Here is a 20,010-nt window from a genome sequence, read left to right as displayed (position 1 = left end):
CTATGAGAATAAAAATAACGTACAGATATATAAATCTCAGTGTTAGAGTGGTCAGATCTATGTAGCCCTGAGAGTATGGACATTATACATTGTAGCAAGCAGGCTTCATCAAGCTGTGATTATTTCAGTCACTACAACTCCACCTGAGATGTGAGGCAGAAGTAGAATTTTCCTTTTGGTGTTGACCACAAATGGGATTAAATATTAAAGATACCAGCAAAGTATGGCTGGGAAATATGAGGACTTCCTCCTGAATGCCAAACAGGAAGCACAGACAATCTCAGAGTCGGTAGAATGGGGCAGAGTCTTTCTAATGTAAGCTATGGTGAATGGGAAATCCAAATTTCATAAGCTGGATTTCCTTTTATACTTCTTGCAGTTTCGGTGTTGATTTCCTTTTTGTTTCACTCAATAATTTGAAGAAGTCTTTTTTAAAAAGTCAGCCCTCATGATAGATAAAGGATTTAAGTGTGGAAAATGGAACATAAAAGTACTAGAAGAAAATGTAGATGCTGGGTGTGGTGGCTCATGCCTGTAATCCTAGCACTTTGGGAGGCTGAGGGGGAAGGATTGCTTGAGCCCAGGAGTTTGAGACCAGCCTGGGCAACATGGCAAAACCCTTTCTCTACAAAAAATACAAAAATTAGCCAGGTGTGACTCACACCCGTAGTCCCAGCTACTTGGAAGGCTGAGGTGGGAGGACTGCTTGAGACCGGGAGGCAGAGGTTACAGAGATGAGATTGTTCCACTGCACTCCAGCCTAGGTGACAGAGCTAGACTCTGTCTTAAAAAAAAAAAAAAAAAAGAAAATGTAGGTGATTTTTAAAATGTATAATATTGGGGTAGAGAAGGACTTTCTAGGAATGAGACCAAAGGCAGAGGTCATAAAAGAAAAGACTGATATTTCTGATTATATAAAAATTTAAACTTTTGTAGAGAAAAAGCAAAAAAGCAAAAAGCAACAATAATCCACCCCAAAAGTTCAAAGAGCAAAAATAACTGAAACATCTATGAGGGGCTCTTACAAATTAATAATCCTAATTTTAAAACTCCCAAAATAAAACTAGGCAATTCAAAAAAGTAAAAACAGTAACTAATATTTCTCGAGATTTTATTACGTGCCAATACGGTAGACTGATGACTAAAATGGCCTCAATTTTCCACCTGCTATGTGTCTATGTCTCTTAACAATGTGAGTTTGCTTTTCTACCCATCAAGAGATACAGTCTGTTTCCCCACTTCTCGAATCTGGGCTAGCCTTGTGACTTGCTTTGACCAGTAAAATGTGGCAGAGCTGATGAGGTTCCAGTTCCAACTGCCTTCCACTCTTTCATGGAACCCTGCCACTGCCATGAGAACGAGCCAGAGGTAGCTTCCTGGAGGACGAGAGGTCACGGGAAAGAGGGCCAAATAGCCCCAGCAGTGGTCATCCTACATCACCAAACATGTGGCAGAGGACAGCAAAGAGCTGCCTACACAACCCATGGCTGACCGAAGGAGCATGAATGAGTTAAGACCAGAAAAACTGCCCAGCCAAAATCTAGATTTCCCAGCAAAAATAAACATTGATCACTATACTCCACTGAAATTCAGTTTGTTATACAGCATTTTTGTGGTAATAGGAACAGATATAACCAGGCAATGTTCAAAGTGTTCTATATTTATGTTTCAATCTTAAAAGGTGAGTACAGGCCAGGCACGGTGGCTCACACCTGTAATCCCAGCACTTTGGGAGGCGGAGGCAGGTGGGTCACTTGAGGTCAGGAGTTCAAGTCCAGCCTGGCCAACATGGTGAACCCGTTTCTACAAAAATACAAAAATTAGCTGGGCATGATGGTGGGTGCCTGTAATCCCAGCTACTCGGGAGGCTGAGGTGAGAGAATCGCTTGAACCCAGGAGGAGGATGTTGCAGTGAGCTGAGATTGCGTCATTGCACTCTAGCCCAAGCAACAGAGTGAGACTCTGTCTAAAAACAAAAACAAACAAAAACAAAAAAAAAAAAAGAAAGAAAAGAAAAAAAGGGTGAGTACAATTTTTCCCTGTCATCTCATCTCCTACTTACTTGCCTGACATTTATTCCATGCTAGTCACAATGGTCTCTTCACTTTCTCAAAAACACCAGGCAGAGCCCTGCTTTTAGAGCCTTGGTCTGTGCTGTTTCTCCTGCTTAGAACGACCTGCCTCAGGTATTCACATAGCACAACTACTCACTTCTCTTAGATCATTACTCAAATATTAATATCACTTTCTTAGCCTTTCCTGTTGACTCTATAATTGCCTTCCTATTGGTATTGAGCATTCCCCTTTTGCTCTGAAACACATTTTCCCATCTAACTTACTATATATTTTCCTTAGTTGTATCTCCCACTGGAATGTAAGTTCCATTAATGCAAAGATTTTTGTCTGCTTTGTTCATTGCTGTATCCCCAGACCTAGAATACTGTTTCGCATATAATAGACAATAAATATTTGGTGAATGAAGAAATCATCCAATCAATTCCCAATTTACTGAGAAGGAAACAGATACGGAGAACTTAAGTATTCTTGCCTAAGATCACAGTGCTAGTCAGTGGCAGAACCAGCATTCAAACTCAGGCAAGCTGTTTCTACATTTATATAGTTGACTCTATCATGCTACAAGCACTTTGTGATGCGCAGCTTGGCATTTACATATGCACTCAATACACATCAATTTCCTTGGTTCTTTATCTTTAATTTAGGTGGTTCTCCCCAAGGAAGTCCTGTGCTTTGTCTTAACCAAAGAGGTGATAATGTTTAACTTTGAGAAAGAACCAGGTTGTTTCTGACCAAAAAACCAGTTAAAGGACAACCAAAAATGAAAGAAGTCAATCCTCGGCCGAGCGTGGTGGCTCACCCCTTTAATCCCAGCACTTGGGGAGGCTGAGGCGGGCAAATCATGAGATCAGGAGTTCGAGACTAGCCTGGCCAACATGGTAAAACCCCGTCTCTACTAAAAATACAAAAAATTAGCTGGGCGTGGTGGCAGGCACCTGTAATCCCAGCTACTTGGGAGGCTGAGGCAGAAGAATTGCTTGAACCTGGGAGGCGGAGGTTGCAGTGACCCGAGATCATGCCACTGCACTCCAGCCAGGGCGACAGTGTGAGACTCCATCTCAAAAAAAAAAAAAAAAGAAAAAAGAAATCCTCTTTTATAACCAAATCCATTTGTACAAATAATCTCAATCTATCTCTTGATACTTTAACTTAAAACCCTTTTTTATCAGATTTTTTTTCTCAGTACTATTCTCTTAACATTTTGGAGATTATGCCTACTGGTTTTAGAGGAATAATCTCAATTTTATTTAATTACACTCAGACACGTAAATATTGTTAATTTTATTAATTTGTAATTTAGGCCGGGCCCAGTAGCTCATGCCTATAATCCCAGCACTCTGGAAGGTTGAGGCAGGCAGATCACTTGAGCCCAGGAATCAGAGACCAACTTGGGCAACATGGTGAAGCCCTGTCTCTACAAGAAATACAAAAATTAGCCGGGTGTGGTGGCACACACCTGTAGTCCCAGCTACTTGGGAGGCTGAAGTGGGAGGACTGCTTGAGCCCGGGAGGTTGAGGCTGCAGTGAGCCATGATCACGCGACTGCACTCCAGCCTGGGCAACCAAGTGAGACCCTGTCTCAAACAAACAAAAACACCAAGAAAACTGTAATTGAATTTGTCTGACTTTCTAAGATTTTCCACATAAATAAATTTTCACATCAGAAAACAAATAACGATTTGGTTTCCAGATCACAAGTCCTGAACTTTTGTTTAGGAATTATACTCACTGAATAAACCTTCCAAAAATGTATGAAAATACAAATTATAATAAGAGAAATTTCCACTTATGAAACTGGTAAGTATAAAAAAACATTAAAATGCTCAGTGTTGGTAACAGTATAGGAAACCAGCATTTACTTACTCACCTGGTAAGATTATAGTTTGGGAGAAAGTTTTTAAAACAGAATAAGATGATAAATAGACCTGAAAGGTATGCATGCCCTTTGATCTACGAATTCAATTCGTAAGAATTTATACTAAGAAAATAATTAAGGATTTGGAAAAGGACAGTAGGAATGTTTATCCAAGCACTATTACTCATTGCAAGAAGTTGGGAATAGTTGACATGCCTAAAGGTATGTATTAATCAAATTGCATATATCCCCAAAGGGAATATATTATAGCTATTTATATTTTAGAGGATATTTGTATGATATTAAAAATTATAAAAGAATAACGACATCCTATTTGTAAAAAGAAAGTCTGTTCATAGAAGAAATGTTGAAGGCTGTTAAGAATTGGCTGTTCTAGATGGGTGGATTATGTACGTATTTAATGTTTTCTTTTGCTTGTCATTACTTGCTAAGTTTTCAATAATGAACATGCATTGCTGTCATCATTTATTTATTTATTTATTTTTGAGACAGAGTTTCACTGTTGTTGCCCAGGCTGGAGTGCAATGGCACGATCTCTGCTCACTGTAACCTCTGCCTCCTGGGTTCAAGCGATTCTCATGCCTCATCCCTCATATTCTATAATATACATTAGGTTTTGCTTGGGTAACATGCTGTGCAATCTGACTGAGGTAGGAGGAGGAATTCTCCTGGTTTGCTATGGCACTATAGAGTTTTTTTTTTTTTTAAGCCTTAGATATTATTTAGTCAAGCCCTCTTCATTTTACAATATGAGGAACCTGGGTCAGGCATGATGGCACACACCTGTAATCCCAGCACTTTTAGAGGTTGAGATGGGAGGATCATTTGTGGCCAGGAATTCTAGACCAGCTTTGGCAACATAGTAAGATCCTATCTCTACAGTTTTTTTAAATTAGCTGGGCATGGTGGTGAGCACCTGTAGTCCCAGCTACTCAGGAGGCTTGAGGCAGGGAGGATTGTTTGAAACTAGAGTTTGAGACTGCAGTGAGCCATGATCATGCCTCACTGCACTTCAGCCTGGATAGCAGTGAGACCTTGTCTCTAAAATACATACTATGTAACATACATACATCCATCCATCCATAATGTAACTTGAAAGAGGTCCAAGGGAGTGAGTGATTTCTTTAAGGCCGCAAAGTGAATTGAACAGCAACTATAATCCAAACTCCAGATTCTCAGCCCACTTATTCCCAAGAAATTGGCTGAACACCCCCATCAATGATCCTGGCTGCCCAGCTGGCCTTGGGAAGCGGGTATAGCAGCTCTGACAACAAGAAAACCCAAAGGAAACTATAAGTCAGGCAAAAGCCTAATCACTCCATAACACTAAAATGAACTCCCAAGTGTCAGAGGAAACAGGAAAAACAGGAAAACACAGGGATCCTCCGTGTTGTCCAATATGAACTCTTTAGGAAGATACTGATTTTGAAACAGCCGATTCTGTGATAAAGCACAGAAGCCCTGGGTTAAGGATTACTGTATATAATGATTAACTGTGAGATATGCCCTTATATAACAAAATAGTTAATGTATTTATGGTAGCTTCTAACAAGGTAATAATTTTTTGGCTATCAGTTTATTTATTTTCTTCCATGCATAAACAAAGAATCTAATACGACATAGCAACAGCTCTCAAAATGTAGTCCACAAACCTTAAAGGTAGAGGTGTGGGGAGGGGTTCCTGACACCCTTTCAAGGAGTCTGTGAGGTTAAAAATCTTTTGTAACAATACTAAGACATTATTTCTCTTTTTTACTTTGTGAACATTTGCACTGATGGTGAAAAGCAGTGGTGGATAACATTGTTGGTACTTCAGGACAAATTGAGTCCACAGCACTAAACTGTACTAATAGCTGTATTTTTCATTGCTATGCACTCAGGCTAAAAATAATGTCAATTTCATTTTAGAATATCCTTAATGAAATGGTAAAAAGCATGAATTTTTATTAAATCTCTACCCTTGAGTTACATGTGACCAAGTACACACAAAGCATTTCTGCTGTGTACCTGAGTATAAGGGTTGTCCTGCGGATTTGGTTGCCCAAATCAAAAGCACTTTTGCAATTGGTTGAACTGTGAGCTGAAATAGCTTTTTTTCATGGAACACCATTTTTACCAGAAAAAAAACTACTGACAGACAAACCAGGGTTATTCAGACTTCAGCATGTGGCAGAAATTCTGTCAAAAATGTAACAAAGTGAGACTGTCACTTCAAGTAAAACAACTGACAGTTTGTGTTGCCAATGATACAATTCTAGCTTTCAAGTGAAAACTAGCATTTTGGAAAATCCTATCTGCCACTGTGAGCTTGACAGCTTCCCAATACTTGAAGACTTTTCTGATGAAATGGGAAGACATTAAGGAAAGTGATTGTTTGATACTGTATAATGAAATATGTCAACATTAGGAAGAACTGTATAACACAGTGAACCACTAAAATTTCCGAAGGACTTATGCTTAATGTTTAAAATATCAGGCATCGATCCAACATCCATTCAAAGTGTAAGGTACACCAATGGATATTAATGTAACAGTGTAAAAAAAGTACATTGATACAGTTTCAGATTCCACTTTGTAACTAACCTTTAAAAAGCTACCATTTGTCAAACTTTGATGTGATATCAAAGAATATCCATGATTATCTTTAAAAAGCTATGAAAATATTCTTCTTTCCAACTTCATATGACTGTGAGGTGGGATTTTCTTCATCTTAAACCAAAATGAAACAGTGTAGCAGCTTAAATGCAGAGGCAGACATAAGAATCCAGTTACCTTCTATTATGTCACACATTGGTTTTGCAAAAATGCAAAACAATGCCACTCCTAGGATAACTGTTATCAAAACCAGGAAATAAGTGCTGATGATGATGTGGAGAAATTGGAATCCTTGTGTACTGCCAATGGGAATGTAAAAATGACACAGCCACTGAAGAAAAACAGTATGGTTTCAAAAACTAAACATAGTACTATCCTATGACTCAGCAATTTTCACTTCTAGGTACATATGGTATCCCAAAGAATTAAAAGCAGGGATTCAAACAGACATGTGCACATTAACGATCATAGTAGTAGTATTCACACTAGCCAAAAGGTGGAAGCAACCCAAATGTCCAGACAAATGGATAAACAAAATGTGATATATACATACAATGAAATATTATTCAGTTTTAAAAAGGAAATCCTGACACATGCTTCAATATGAATAAACCTAAAAAACACTATACTAAATAAACCAGACTCAAAAGGACAAGTATTGTATAATTCCACTTATATAAGGGACCTGAAATAGTCAAATTCATAAAGAAAAAATAATGGTTAACCAGGGCTTTGGGGAGGAAGTAATGGGCAGTTATTATGTAATAGGTACAGGATTTCAGTTTGGGATGATGACAAAGTTCTGGAGATGGACAGTGGTGTTGGCTGTACCTCTCAATTGCACACTTTAAATTGTACCCTTAAAAATTATTAAAATGGTAAATTTTGTTATATCTTACCACAATTTTAAAAACAAAACCCCACAATGTTACTCTTCTCACTGATGGGGGGGGTGGTTTGGAAAATAGTTATTTTTCATTAAAATCATTATTTATGCACGTAGCCTATTTATTACTGTTTTGTAAATTAACAAATACTTAAAATTTTTCCAGCTTTAATGTCTAATATGGTAAATATAAACATATATACCATACAAACAGAAGCTCTTAGGTCCACGGTAATTTTTGAAAGGTAAAGGGGCCCTGAGAATAAAAAGTTTGAGAATTGCTCTTATATGAAGATTTATTTCCTCTTCTCACACCTGCATTATGTGAAGATCTTCATTTCTTGGTATAACTTCATTTGACAGTTATATCGATTGCAGCCTGGAGACCAGCAAAAAACGACAGGCTGAAATATCACAGATCATCACATTAACTCTTTGTAATTACCACTGTCGCCTGCCTGCTCCCTAACTCTACGGACTGAGCAACAAAAAGCTCCATCCATTCAGAGGAGTGGCAATGTGCAAAAGGGAGAAAGCTTAAATGCTGACATGTTACAAAGTAGTTTTGTTGATAGCTAGCAAGAAGCACACATTTTCTTTTTTCTGTTGAATCTTCATTTGGATTTACAGTCCTGGGCAGATTTGGAAACGGGGATGGTGGCGGCATTGTTTCCGAAAACCAGCGCATTCGTGCAAAGAATTTAATTCCCTCACCATCTTGCTACTGGTCTGTTGCAGTGGGGTGTGGTTAGAGGGCTAGGAAGCAATCCAAAACAGCAGCTCAGGCTGCCCAAGGCCGTGTACAAGCGATCATTTTCTCCATTTTGGGCCAGGTCAATTTGCACCAGCAAGAGGCAGAATGTTTGTTTCATGGGGAGGAGGAGAATAAAAAAGGAAGTTAGAGAGCATGGACGGAAATAAGCAACACCACCAAAGAGGTTTCATCTCAGGTGGATGTTAAACGATTGGAACGCTAATAATGGGCGCAAGGAGCAAACAAAATTGTTCTGAGTCCACAGCTGCGGCACTTTTAATGACAGGTGTGCAGTTCTGCATTGGGGTTGAAAGTGAAATGATTTTCTTATCCAAACTATTTGCATTCATTTTGGGCCGCCTCTGTGACCAGCCTCGCTGACTGCGGCTGAGGCAGTCCCAAACAAAGGGGAATGGACGTCCTCCCGAGGGAGCGGAGGCGGGAAAGGTGGCCGCGCCAGGTGTGCCCAGGGGTCCACCTTGCAAGCCGCGGGGAGGGTGCGTCCCAGGAGCGTCGGAGAGGCGCGGTTGGGAAGGGTTGGGTCCGGGCTCCAGGCACCACACGGCGAAAGACCCCGCCCTGCCCACGGCCAAGGTTAACCCGCGCGCTGGAGGTACCTGCGGAGGCTTCGCACAGCCAAAAGGCACCGGGCGATCATGGGAGCGCTGAGAGGCTGGCGGCGGTGGGCGCGTGGTCCTTCAGCGTGGCGCGACAAGGCGTGCGGCAGCGCCTGGGCGCCCGGGAGTCGCGAGCCGGCCTAGCCGCAGAGGCCACAGTGGCTGCCGGGCCAGCGCCCTCCCACGTGCGGCAGCTCCACGCCGGCGCCTACCAGCCCCGCCCCGCGCCGTGCCCCGCCCCAGCCCGCGCGTCCGGCCCCGCCCCAGGGGCGGTGCTGGCCAGACCCAGCCGCTGGAGCTAGAGCACAGCCGGGTGGGCTCTGGGGTTGGCGCCCTGGGGGCCGGGGAAGTTTGCGCCGCCGCGCCCAGTGCTGCGATCCCGAGCCAGACTTCAGCCCCGAGGACTAGGGGTCGGGCGGGCCGGCCTACGGAACCCCACGGGCCAGCAGCCGTCGTCTCGCGTCCTCCTGCTTGGTAAGGGGGCTTCTGTCTGGCGAGGGTGCGCCTCCCTTCGCCCCGGACCGAGGCCCGCACTGGCACTCGCTGCACACCGGGCAGGGCTGAGGCGAGGCCGGGTGCCGGAAGGAGGACGGGAGGGAGGGGGAGCTCGATGCGCTTTGGGGAGAGGAAGGGGGAGAAGCCTGGACGAGGCTGGGCATCTCTTTCCCTCTTTGCACCCCCTTTTCCCCCCTTTCTGTTTTTACCTTCTGCCCTGGGGCCTTATTTATTGCTTGTGACCCCGTGGCCTAGAGGCTGACATCGCCTTTAAAATAACTACACAAATAATAAACATTATAGCGGCGGGTACCACACCCTGGCTTTGAATTAGGGAACCTGGGGAACAGATGGATGATGCGATTTAGTGGAAATCAGCCATGAATGCCGGCTGGCCCTGCGCCACTGTTTGGATGCGATAGTATTCCATGTGAATGAACATGACCGGGAGCTTCCAGCTTGTCCACGAGAGCACAGCCTCTGCAGGGAGTGCCGGTCGACTTGTAGTATCCATCGACTTGGGCAGCGATTTCCTGACATGTCTGCTGATTAAATAGAAATGCCATTTTTATTAAGAACGACACTCACCAGTTGAACAACCTTTCGCGAATGTGTTTCCTCATCAAATAACTCTCAACCTACAAAAAGTAGGTAGTGTACATTATTAATACTTTTTTTAGGTCCCATGAAATAGAGGAAGATGCTTGGTTATAGATCAGCTTTTAGTCAGCAGTATGAAAGCCTCTCAACTTAGTACTGAGGCCTTTAGGGGATTTCGGTATGGTGAGATACTCAGTGACAGTCTAAGCTTATGCTGTACTTGTTTTGAAGACATTTTTACTTGTTCCAAGATTTAACATACTCTTATACCACTGGGTATTAATGAAAATATGTAATAAATTACCTTCACAATACTTTGTGCTCTCCTGACTCTTAAAAAAAAAAAAGATGAAAGGTCATACAGTTTTGTGTTTTGTTTTTACCTTTAATACAGTTTATAACCCGTATCATCTTTGTAATTTATGACTTTTCTGACTGATTCTTCAGAATAACTTAGTTCAGTGTTTTCATTTTTCTTATCAAGGAAAAGTGTTTAAGCTTCTAAAATGTCATCTATCAAGCACCTAGTTTATGCGGTTATTCGTTTTTTACGGGAACAAAGTCAGATGGACACTTACACCTCCGACGAACAAGAAAGTTTGGAAGGTATGCATCTGCTCTTTGTGTTCATTTATATTATAATTATAAACGAGGACTAAAATAGCTGTAAGCCCAGCTTGATGATCTATTGTAACAAAAATCAGAATTTTCTTTGATCTTTCAAGGAGAGGCCTGATTATAAGGTTATCGTATTTCCATTTTCTGAAGCTTGTTTTGTTTAACAACAAATTAAGAGGACTATTGTTTATTTATTGAACAAATACTATATGTAGAAAGTATGCTGTTCATATTATAGGCAATGTTTTCTTCACAGCAACTGTTATGTTAGTATTATCCCCATTTAGCAAGTGAGAAAATGAAACCAGGGCCAGACTTGGTAGCTCATGCCTGTAATCCCAGCACTTTGGGAGGCTGAGGCTGGTGGATCATTTGAGGTCAGGAGTTCGAGACCAGGCTGGGCAACATGGCAAAACCCTGTCTCTACTAAAAATACAAAAAGTAGCCAGGTGTGGTGGCACTTGCCTGTAGTCCCAGCTACTCGGGAGGCTGAGACAGGAGAATGGCTTGAACCCAGAAGGCGGAGGCTGCAGTAAGCTGAGATCCCATCACTGCACTCCAGCCTGGGCCGTGAGGGAGATCCTGTCTCAAAAAAAAAAAAAAAAAAAGAAAGTGAAACCAAATAGCATAACCAGATAACACAGCTGATATGTGATAAAGCCTGGTTAATACTCTGAAGATCTTGTTGTCTGCATTTCCTAATAGGAAAGCATCCAGTTTAGAAATAATATATAAAAATACCTGAGTCATTTTAATAGCACTATGTAAAAGTCTAATAATTATACCACTAGTAAGATCTGACCAGTGCCTAATTTCGAACTTGAAATGAAAGCATTTCACCTGTGTTTTACATTAACTTTAATATTGGCTTCAGTAATCTGTAAAGTTGAACAGGACGTAGGTGATGGCATCGTGTGTTTCCTTGACACCATCTTTGTTCTTCATGTTTATGTGTTACAAAATTTAAATTCAGTACAACCATAACAAGGTAGAATTTGGAAGATGGGCTTGTGGAGGTTCAGTGAATCTGGTGTCCCTGTGGCCTAAAGTCTTTTATTTATTTATTTATTTTTTGAGACAGGGTCTGTCTGGCTCTGTCACCCAGGCTGGAGTGTAGTGGCACGATCTCAGCTCACTGCAACCTCCACCTCCTGGGCTCAAATGATCCTCCCACCTCAGTCTCCCAGGTAGCTGGGACTTCAGGAGTACACTATCATGCCTGGCTAAGTTTTTTATTTTTTTTTGTAGAGACAGGGTTTCGCCATGTTGCCCAGGCTGGTCTCAACCTCCTGGGCTCAAGTGATCCACTCGCCTTGGCCTCCCAAAGTACTTGGATTACAGGCATGAGCCAGCCCTCCCAGCCCTAAAGTCTTAATTATTGCAGTAAGAGTGCATTTGGAAGAACTTAATAAATAACAGTATAGTTTAAATTTCCCATCTTAAAACTGCTTCTGTAATTTCAACAAGCACTTCCCTGTGAATATGCTTTTAGGAGGTGGAGATGAAAATTGGGCATTTGCTCTAAATCTGCTTGCAGTCTGGTTAGATGATGTCTTTCCAGGTGGCAGTGAGAGGAGCAGGTGATGCACAGTTGGAGAACATTGCCATCAGTCCATTTAATATTAAGGTCTTTTTGTTCTTGATGATTAGACTATGTGAAGATAAAGTTGATTGGTTATCTAAGGAGAATGTTAGTTATGATTGCTCTGTAGCAAACAGATAAATGCAGTCATTTAAGAAAAGATGTTTCTTTTCTAATCAAAGGCAGCATAAAAGTTTTAAGGGCCAGAAAGAAAATTGAGGGTTTTTTTTTTTTTTTTTTTTTTAAACCAAGATGTTACGTCCTATTTTTAGGATGGTATTCAGCCAAAAATATGTGCCTTCAGCTGTTTGTTATATATGGCAGTCAGAAAGGGTGCCAATTGTTTTTGACTGACCCCTATTTTTGACTCTGTGAGTCTAATTTAATTGAACATGAAATCATGTGGAGGTGTCTGCCCACCTTCTAGACATTTTTAAAAGCCCTGGGAAAGAAGCCTCAGTTCTGATACCAGCTTTACCACTACTGTGAAGCTGATGTATCATCAGCTTTGTCTTGCCATCAGATTATGTCACCCACTCCTCAATTATTGTCATCTACTGACATTTGCTTCGTTCCTTGACTAATTGTGGTTCCTGTTCATTGTCACTCTCTCTAGCACTACTCCTATTTAGTTCTTGGCAATTGCAATATACTGATAGATGATTATTTTAGTTCCCTGGCTTTCAGTTCTTGACCTCGTCCAGTGATCTCAAATACTTGATCATATTCTAGATCAGTGGTTCTCAACTCGGGGGTGATTTTGCAGTATCCGGATACATTCTGATTGTCACAACTGGGTGAGGGGGGTGGCTGGTATTACTGGCATCTAGTGAGTAGGTAGAGGCCATGGATGCTGCTAATGCACAGGACAGCCCTTCACAAGAAGAAATTACGTGATCCAAAAGGTCAGTATGTAGAGATTGAGAAAGCCTTCCCTAGACTTAATCATTACCAGAATTGCATTCCTCCCCTAATCTCTGTCCCAAACATTTCACTTCCTGACCACTATTGCCTGTCCTTCCAAGCTCACTCCCTCTAGAATCCCTACTCCAGCTATTCTTTGACCCAACCAATACCTCCAGTCTGTTCATCCCTCACCTTTTCCCACACCTCTTGTTACTCATCTTAAATTCCATGGTTGATAATTACAATTATTCCCTCGTAACTCTTTCCCTTTCTTGCAAAGCCCAACTTTGTTTAAATCCAGCTCTCCACCTACTCTGTGCCCACCTACTCACACCCACTCATGTATATAGATGGAGCAAAACACACAACTTTGCTGACTAGTCCCACTTGAAATTCATGGCTCTGAACTTCAAGCAGCCTTTAATGCTTTAATGCTGTCAGGCAATCACGCCCTCTGTTCCAAGTTCATTCGTACATTTATTTTCCTAGATGACCATTTTAACACTTTCTCATATCTTCTGAAACCCTCAAACCTCTTTCACTGTCCTCACTTTTAGTTGGTTACTTTGCTTTCTACTCCACCAAGAAAACTGAAATAATAAGAAAATAGCTGGGTACGACAGCACTCACATACTCGGCCTGCCTGCCTGTTTGCCTAGCTATTACCATAGGTGGACTATTCGCGCCTAAATGGAACCCCTCTACTGGTATACTAGATCCCATCCTCTCTCACCTACTCTAGGATATCACTCTAGTTATTTTTTTTTATCTTATAAAATTTTCATACTCTACTGGATCATTTCCATCATAATATAAACTTACCATTATTCTCCCTTCTTCAAAAAAGCAAAAATAAACAGCAAATAATTATTTTACCATACTACCCCTAACCCATTACTGCTTAATTGTATGTCTCCCTTTGCAGCAAAACCATTTGAAAGAATTGTCTATGCTTGCTTTCTCCAAACCCTCTCCTTCTATTCTTCTTAAACCCATTCTGATTAAGCCTTTGCCTCTCTCTCTCAATCTATACCACTCTCATCAAGGTCATTAGTGATTTCTGTGTTGTTTAATTTAATGGTCAGTTCTCAGCTTTCATCTGAGTTATTAGCTGTCATTGATAATGTTGATGGTCATTTCCTCACTGCCCCCACCCCCACCCCCAGTATATTTTATTTAGTTTCCAGGATACCTCATGCTTTCTTGGCTTTGTTATCTCATTGTTTGCTTCTTTTCTGTCCCCTTTGCTGGTTCCTCTTCTTTTCCCTGACCTGGCGTACCCAGAGTCCGCTGCTTGATCCTCTTGTCTTCATTATCTATACCCATTTCTTTGGTGATATCATTCAGCTTCTTAGCCTTAAATACCCCGTATCTATATGCTATTTCCCAAATTTATGCCCTCAGCTCAGACCTTTCTCCTGAAGGTCTTCTTATATATCCAAGTACCAACTAGATATCTCCACTTGCATGTCTAATAGGCATCCCAAATTTAAATTGCCAAAACCGAACTTCTGATTCCCCCACCCAAAATCTGTTCTATGTGCAATTTCCCTATCTCTGTTTATGGCAGCTTCATCTTTTCTGTTGCTCAGGCCAGAAACTTGGGTATCATTCTGGACTCTTCTCTTTCTCAAATACTCTGTAACTAATCATTCAATAAATCCTGTCAGCTACACTTTCAAAATATGTCTAGAGTTTGACATTTCTTATCATCTCCACTGATATCACCTCTGGATAGAACTAACTATTTCTTGGCTGTTTTAGTGTGGCAGCCTCTAACTGGTGTCTCTGCTTCTCTTCTTGCCCCTCCATTGGCTGTTGCAAACACAGGCATCAGGGATCTTTACGAACAGAGTATGTCAGTTTCTATGATTTATCTACTCAAAACGTGACTTAAGTAACATGACTTCTCATGTTACTTAGTCATTGTTTAAAGGATCTTTATAATTTGACTTCTGTGACATATTTTTCACCTTCTCCTCCCCTTTCTCATTTGGCTTCAGCCGTATTAGCTTTCTCTTTATAAATGTACCATATCCTCTTGCCTATGGGCTTTTGATCTGGCTGGTTCCTCTGCCTGGAATGGTCTTCACAGATAATGGTAACACTCCCATCTCCTTCAAGTCTTTTTCAAATCTCTTTTCTCAGTAAGGCCTACTCTGAACTCTCTGTTAAGCCTTCAGCTGTGGGCCAGGTGTGGTGGCTCACACCTGTAACCCCAGCACTTTGAGAGGCCAAGGCGGGCAGATCACCTGAAGTCGGGAGTTTGAGACCAGCCTGGCTAACATGGTGAAACTCCATCTCTACTGAAAATACAAAAATTAGCCAGGCGTGGTGGCACATGTCTGTAATCCCAGCTACTCAGGAGGCTGAGGCAGGAGAATAGCTTGAACCCGGGAGGCACAAGTTACAGTGAGGCAAGATTGCGCCACTGCACTCCAGCCTGGGCAACAGAGTGAGACTCTGTCTCAAAAAAACAAACAACAACAACAAAACCCTGCAGCTGCTTTCTGCTCAACTGCCCACACTCTCCATCTTCCTTACCCTTTACTACCTGTTTATTGTTTATGGTCCACCTCTCCATCCCCTACTAGGAAGTAAACCCCAAGAAGTTAGAGGTCTTTTCTGTTTTATTCACTGATACGTTGAAAGTGTCTAGAAAAATGCTTGACACATGATAGGTGCTTAATAAATATTTGTTGAATTGAATCCAATGGTCTTGGGCATTTGCTTGGTTGGTTTGGATCTTAGTTTCTAAGTCTATTTGGTAGACATACTTGCCTCCTCGCAGCCAATATATTTGTGAAGAGAATCTGAATCAGTGAATGGCAGGTACATAGCATGTGAAAACTTTTGAATTAAGTGTTATACAGATGGGCTGTGGTATTACTGAATAGAATTCTTCACTCACCTTTCTCTATCAGTACCAGACTATTTTTGTTTGGTGTTACAGTGGAACAATAAGTATATATAGTATTTCTTTAGATTTTGTGACTTATTCCTGAATGTCTATTATTTTAAATAGGAATAAATAGGAATAGGTTCTTCTAAAAGGAAGATCAAATGTTATAATCTCTGTTTGATAAATGAGAATCTTGAGGTAAATGTAAGTTAAATTGTTGTACCCAGGTTATTTAATTTTTTTTGGCCTGGATCAGTAAGGATAATGAGACAGTCCTGGGTTCCAAGGCTGTGGTTAGCTTTGTTCACTAAATCATATGCCTTTCTAAATATGTGTTATTGTTGAACACTATACATTTTGGCAACTAGGTTTACTTATCAAAATAGAATTGCGTTTAGGAAAAAAAAAAAAGGCCACCTCCTTTAGGGATACTTAATTGTATCTAGTATGTGCCAGATCTGTGATGTGAGGTTAGTGGCAGCAGAGATAAAGAAGGTGGACTGGACTGCCTTAAGAACATAGGGCATAAAATCCCTCAGAGTTATCACATGGACTTTTCACCTGTCAGTGTTTAGCTCTGAAGTTCCATAATTTAGTGTTTTGCTAAGGGCTTGGTTGGGTACTGTCCATCTTTTACAAGGCTGTAAATTAATTTTTTTTGGTGGGGAGGCAGATAAACGCTCTCTTCCACAGATTTGATTGTTTATTTCCTCCAAATTCAAATGTCACTTTCACTGCAAAAAAGGCAGTAGATTAAGTTGATTGAGCGTCTACCTTTGCCAGACCCTGTTAAAGTTGAAGACGAATAAGATGTAGGCCCCGCTAGGGATAAAAGACTTTAAGGAAAACAAGATGTAGACTGTTTAATATGGGAAGACAAACATTTAAGTGCATATAATACAGTGTGATAAGTACAATAATGGAAACGTGTACAAGCCACATGGCAAAGTATAGGAAATGACCAATCTGATCAAGAAGACAAGATGTTTATCAAGAATAAATATATACATATACATACTTTTTTTTTTTTTTTTGAGACGGAGTCTTGCTCTGTTGCCCAGGCTGGAGTGCAACGGCACGATCTCAGCTCACCACAACCTCCGCCGTCCAGGTTCAAGTGATTCTCCTGCCTCAGCCTCCAGAGTAGCTGGGATTACAGGCACCCGCCACCATGCCTGGCTAATTTTTTTTGTATTTTTAGTAGAGACGGGGTTTCACCATGTTGGTCAGTCTGGTCTTGAGCTCCTGACCTCAGGTAATCCACCCTCCTTGGCCTCCCAAAGTGCTGGGATTAGAGACATGAGTCACTGTGCCTGGCCACATACATTATTATTATTATTACTACTGTTATTATTTTAAATAGCAGTCTTCGTGGCAATGAGAGCCTATTTTCTTGTGGCCCAGTGTTTTACGTGCAAGTACAACTGCTTGATAGGAATAGAAAGGGAGAGAATAGGGATGGGTAAATAGTAGTAGGGCTTGGTAGGAATAGAAAGGGAGGAGAATAGGGATGGGTGAACAGTAGATTATTTTGTATCTAAAAGACCCTTTGACTTTTTATCATTGGTAATTTAGTTTCTTATTAAATCCCTCTTTAAGGAGAATTGTTCTGTGATTACTGAAAGTAATAATGTTTCTTTTATGACAGAGGTAATTTCCCCAGGGCTGCAATTCATACATAATGTATCTTTTAAAAGTTACATACAAGTATAAGGGAATCTACTTCACACTGTCTGGAAATACACTGGGCGTTTTGGGTACATTCTCATCTCATTGAGCCAGGAGTGAATTCCTTTCCAAAGGTGAGCACTATCAGGATGAGAATCTGCTTCCCTTCCCCTCAAAGGGTAATTGTAGAGAGGACAGGATATATGCTATCCGCTATTAACTACCTGCTCCCATTTTCTCGAATCCCAAGTTTTCTCTCTAATTCATTCTCAATGTTCCTGCCAGACTTTTAGTTCTAAACATAATTTAGTTATGTTACTCTCCTTTACTAATTTATTTAATGGCTCTCCATTTGCTCATTTCTTGAAGTCTAAATCTTTTTAAAAATGCCATTTCAGGTGGCTTGTCATCTACACAGACTTCTTTTGTTTTTTGAAGACAGAGTCTCACTCTGTCGCCCAGGCTAGAGTGCAGTGGGGTGATCTCGGCTCACTGCAACCACTGCCTCCTGGGTTCAAGCAATTCCCATGCCTCAGCCTCCCAAGTAGCTGGGATTACAGGGGCATGCAACCACGTCCAACTAATTTTTATGTTTTTCGTGGAGATGGGGTTTCACCATGTTGGCCAGGCTGGTCATGAATTCCTGACCTCGGGTGATCTGCCTTCCTCAGCCTCCCAAAGTGCTGGGATTACAGACGTGAGCCACCAAACCTGGCCTCTAATGACAGACTTCAAACATAATCCCTCACCATGTCTTTCCATCCACTGTATACCCTAGCCATACCAACCATTTATTTTGCATACAATAAAAATAGACAAGGCCCCATCACCATTTAACATGCTTTATATTTTGCTTATATATGTTGTCTTCCTTTATTAAAATATAAGCTTTATCATGTAGACAGTGATTTTTTTCTGTTAGGTTTATTACTGTTTCTCTACCACCTTAGACTAGTGCCTTACACATAGTAGGCACTTGGCAAATTTGCATGGATGAATGAATTTTTAAAATCTATCTTCACATGAGTACACCAGGATTAATATTAAGTGCTTCTTCCTATGTGCTGGGGGCTATGTTCTGTTACTATTAGTGTTTTTAATTAATGGAGAATTCGGTTTCTCACATTTTTTTAAAAAAAGATAATATTTTAGGTTTGTAGCGAGAGTACTTTTTTTGATTTGTTTTCCTTTTTGTTTTTTTGAGATGGGGTCTCAACCCAGGCTGGAGTGTAGTAGTGAGATCTTGGCTCACTGTAACCTCCTCTTCCCAGGCTCAAGCAATCCTCCTACCTCAGCCTCTCGAGTAGCTGGGACCATAGGTGTGCGCCACCATGCCTGGCCAATGTTTTGTATTTTTGGTAAAGATTTCTCCATGTTGCCCAGGCTGGCCTTGAATTCCTGAGTTCAGGCAATCCACTCTCATTGGCCTCCCAAAGTGCTGGGATTACAGGCGTAACCCACCACACTTGGCTAAGTTGTTGGTATTAATGACTTGCTCTTTCTTTCTGGTAGCCTTCAACAAGAATATGATGTAATACATATATTGAGAAATTATATTCTAGACAACATTTTTCCTTAAGTGAGGAATAAGAAATCAAGTCGTTGCCAGGTGTGGTGGCTCATGCCTATAATCCCAGCACTTTGGGAGGCCGAGGTAGGATGATCACTTGAGCCCAGGAGTTTGAGACCAGCCTGGACAATGTGGCAAGACCCCGCCTCTGCAAAAATATTTAAACAGTTAGCATGTGGCTCATGCCTATAGTCTCAATTACTAAGGGAGCTGAGGCGGGGGGATCCCTTGAGCCCAGGAAGTCAAGGTACCAGTGAGCTATAATTGTGCCACTGCATTCCAGCCTGGCCACAAAGCGAAAACTTGTCTCTAAAAAAAATTAGGAAGAAAGAAAGAAAGGAAGGGCAGGTGAAGGGAGAGTGGGAGGGTGAGGAAGGAAGAAGGAAAATCAGTGTATTTTCCTTCGATAGCTAGTCTATAAACAGAAATTTCTTTACAGCTGAACCAATGTTTTCCTTATGTTCTGTGATCAAAATACTGAATTTTCATACATTGCAGTTCTATCAGAAAAAAAAAACTTGTTTTTTTTTTTTTAATTGCTGATTGTTTTTTACTATTAAAATTTATTTTAAGTTGCAATTCAGTGCTTGGAGACAGTTTTTAAGATCAGCCCAGAAGATACACACCTAGCAGTTTCACAGCCTTTGACGGAAATGTTTACCAATTCCTTCTGTAAGGTATGTTGTCATTATTTTTCTCATTATTAACTGATATAAATATGACTACAATTTTATGTTAATAGGTTGTTAATAGTTGAGGGGCCAGGTATATTAACTTCATCCTGTATATAAGGTAAATAGTCTGTCTGTATGGATATAATTGGGTGTCTAAAATGTAACTCATTTAATGTGCTTTAGATTTTCAT

The 20,010-nt window shown here is 41.0% G+C and overlaps 2 protein-coding genes across 3 annotated transcripts in view; one reads left to right on the top strand and one right to left on the bottom strand.

Moving 5' to 3' along the window:
- Positions 1–9,023, bottom strand: part of NLN (neurolysin) — a 103,739-nt gene extending 94,716 nt beyond the window's left edge. The window contains exon 1 of one of the 2 annotated variants that reach the window (XM_025388619.1): positions 8,805–9,023. In XM_025388619.1, the coding sequence (XP_025244404.1) occupies positions 8,805–8,845 (41 nt within the window). In that variant the 5' untranslated portion in view covers positions 8,846–9,023. Of the gene's footprint in view, positions 1–8,524; positions 8,553–8,804 lie in introns of those variants that run through there. The other variant, XM_025388620.1, reaches the window with a different exon arrangement.
- Positions 9,024–9,064: 41 nt separating this feature from the next.
- SGTB (small glutamine rich tetratricopeptide repeat containing beta) overlaps positions 9,065–20,010 on the top strand; it is a 60,882-nt gene continuing 49,936 nt past the window's right edge. Inside the window, exons 1-3 of the mRNA XM_025388638.1 lie at positions 9,065–9,278; positions 10,384–10,505; positions 19,719–19,822. Coding sequence (XP_025244423.1) covers positions 10,406–10,505; positions 19,719–19,822 — 204 coding nt within the window. The 5' untranslated portion in view covers positions 9,065–9,278; positions 10,384–10,405. The remainder of the gene's footprint in view (positions 9,279–10,383; positions 10,506–19,718; positions 19,823–20,010) is intronic.

The sequence above is a fragment of the Theropithecus gelada genome, chromosome 6 (assembly GCF_003255815.1).
Source record: "Theropithecus gelada isolate Dixy chromosome 6, Tgel_1.0, whole genome shotgun sequence".
NCBI lineage: Eukaryota > Metazoa > Chordata > Mammalia > Primates > Cercopithecidae > Theropithecus > Theropithecus gelada.
This window is presented reverse-complemented; position numbering and strand designations above follow the sequence as displayed.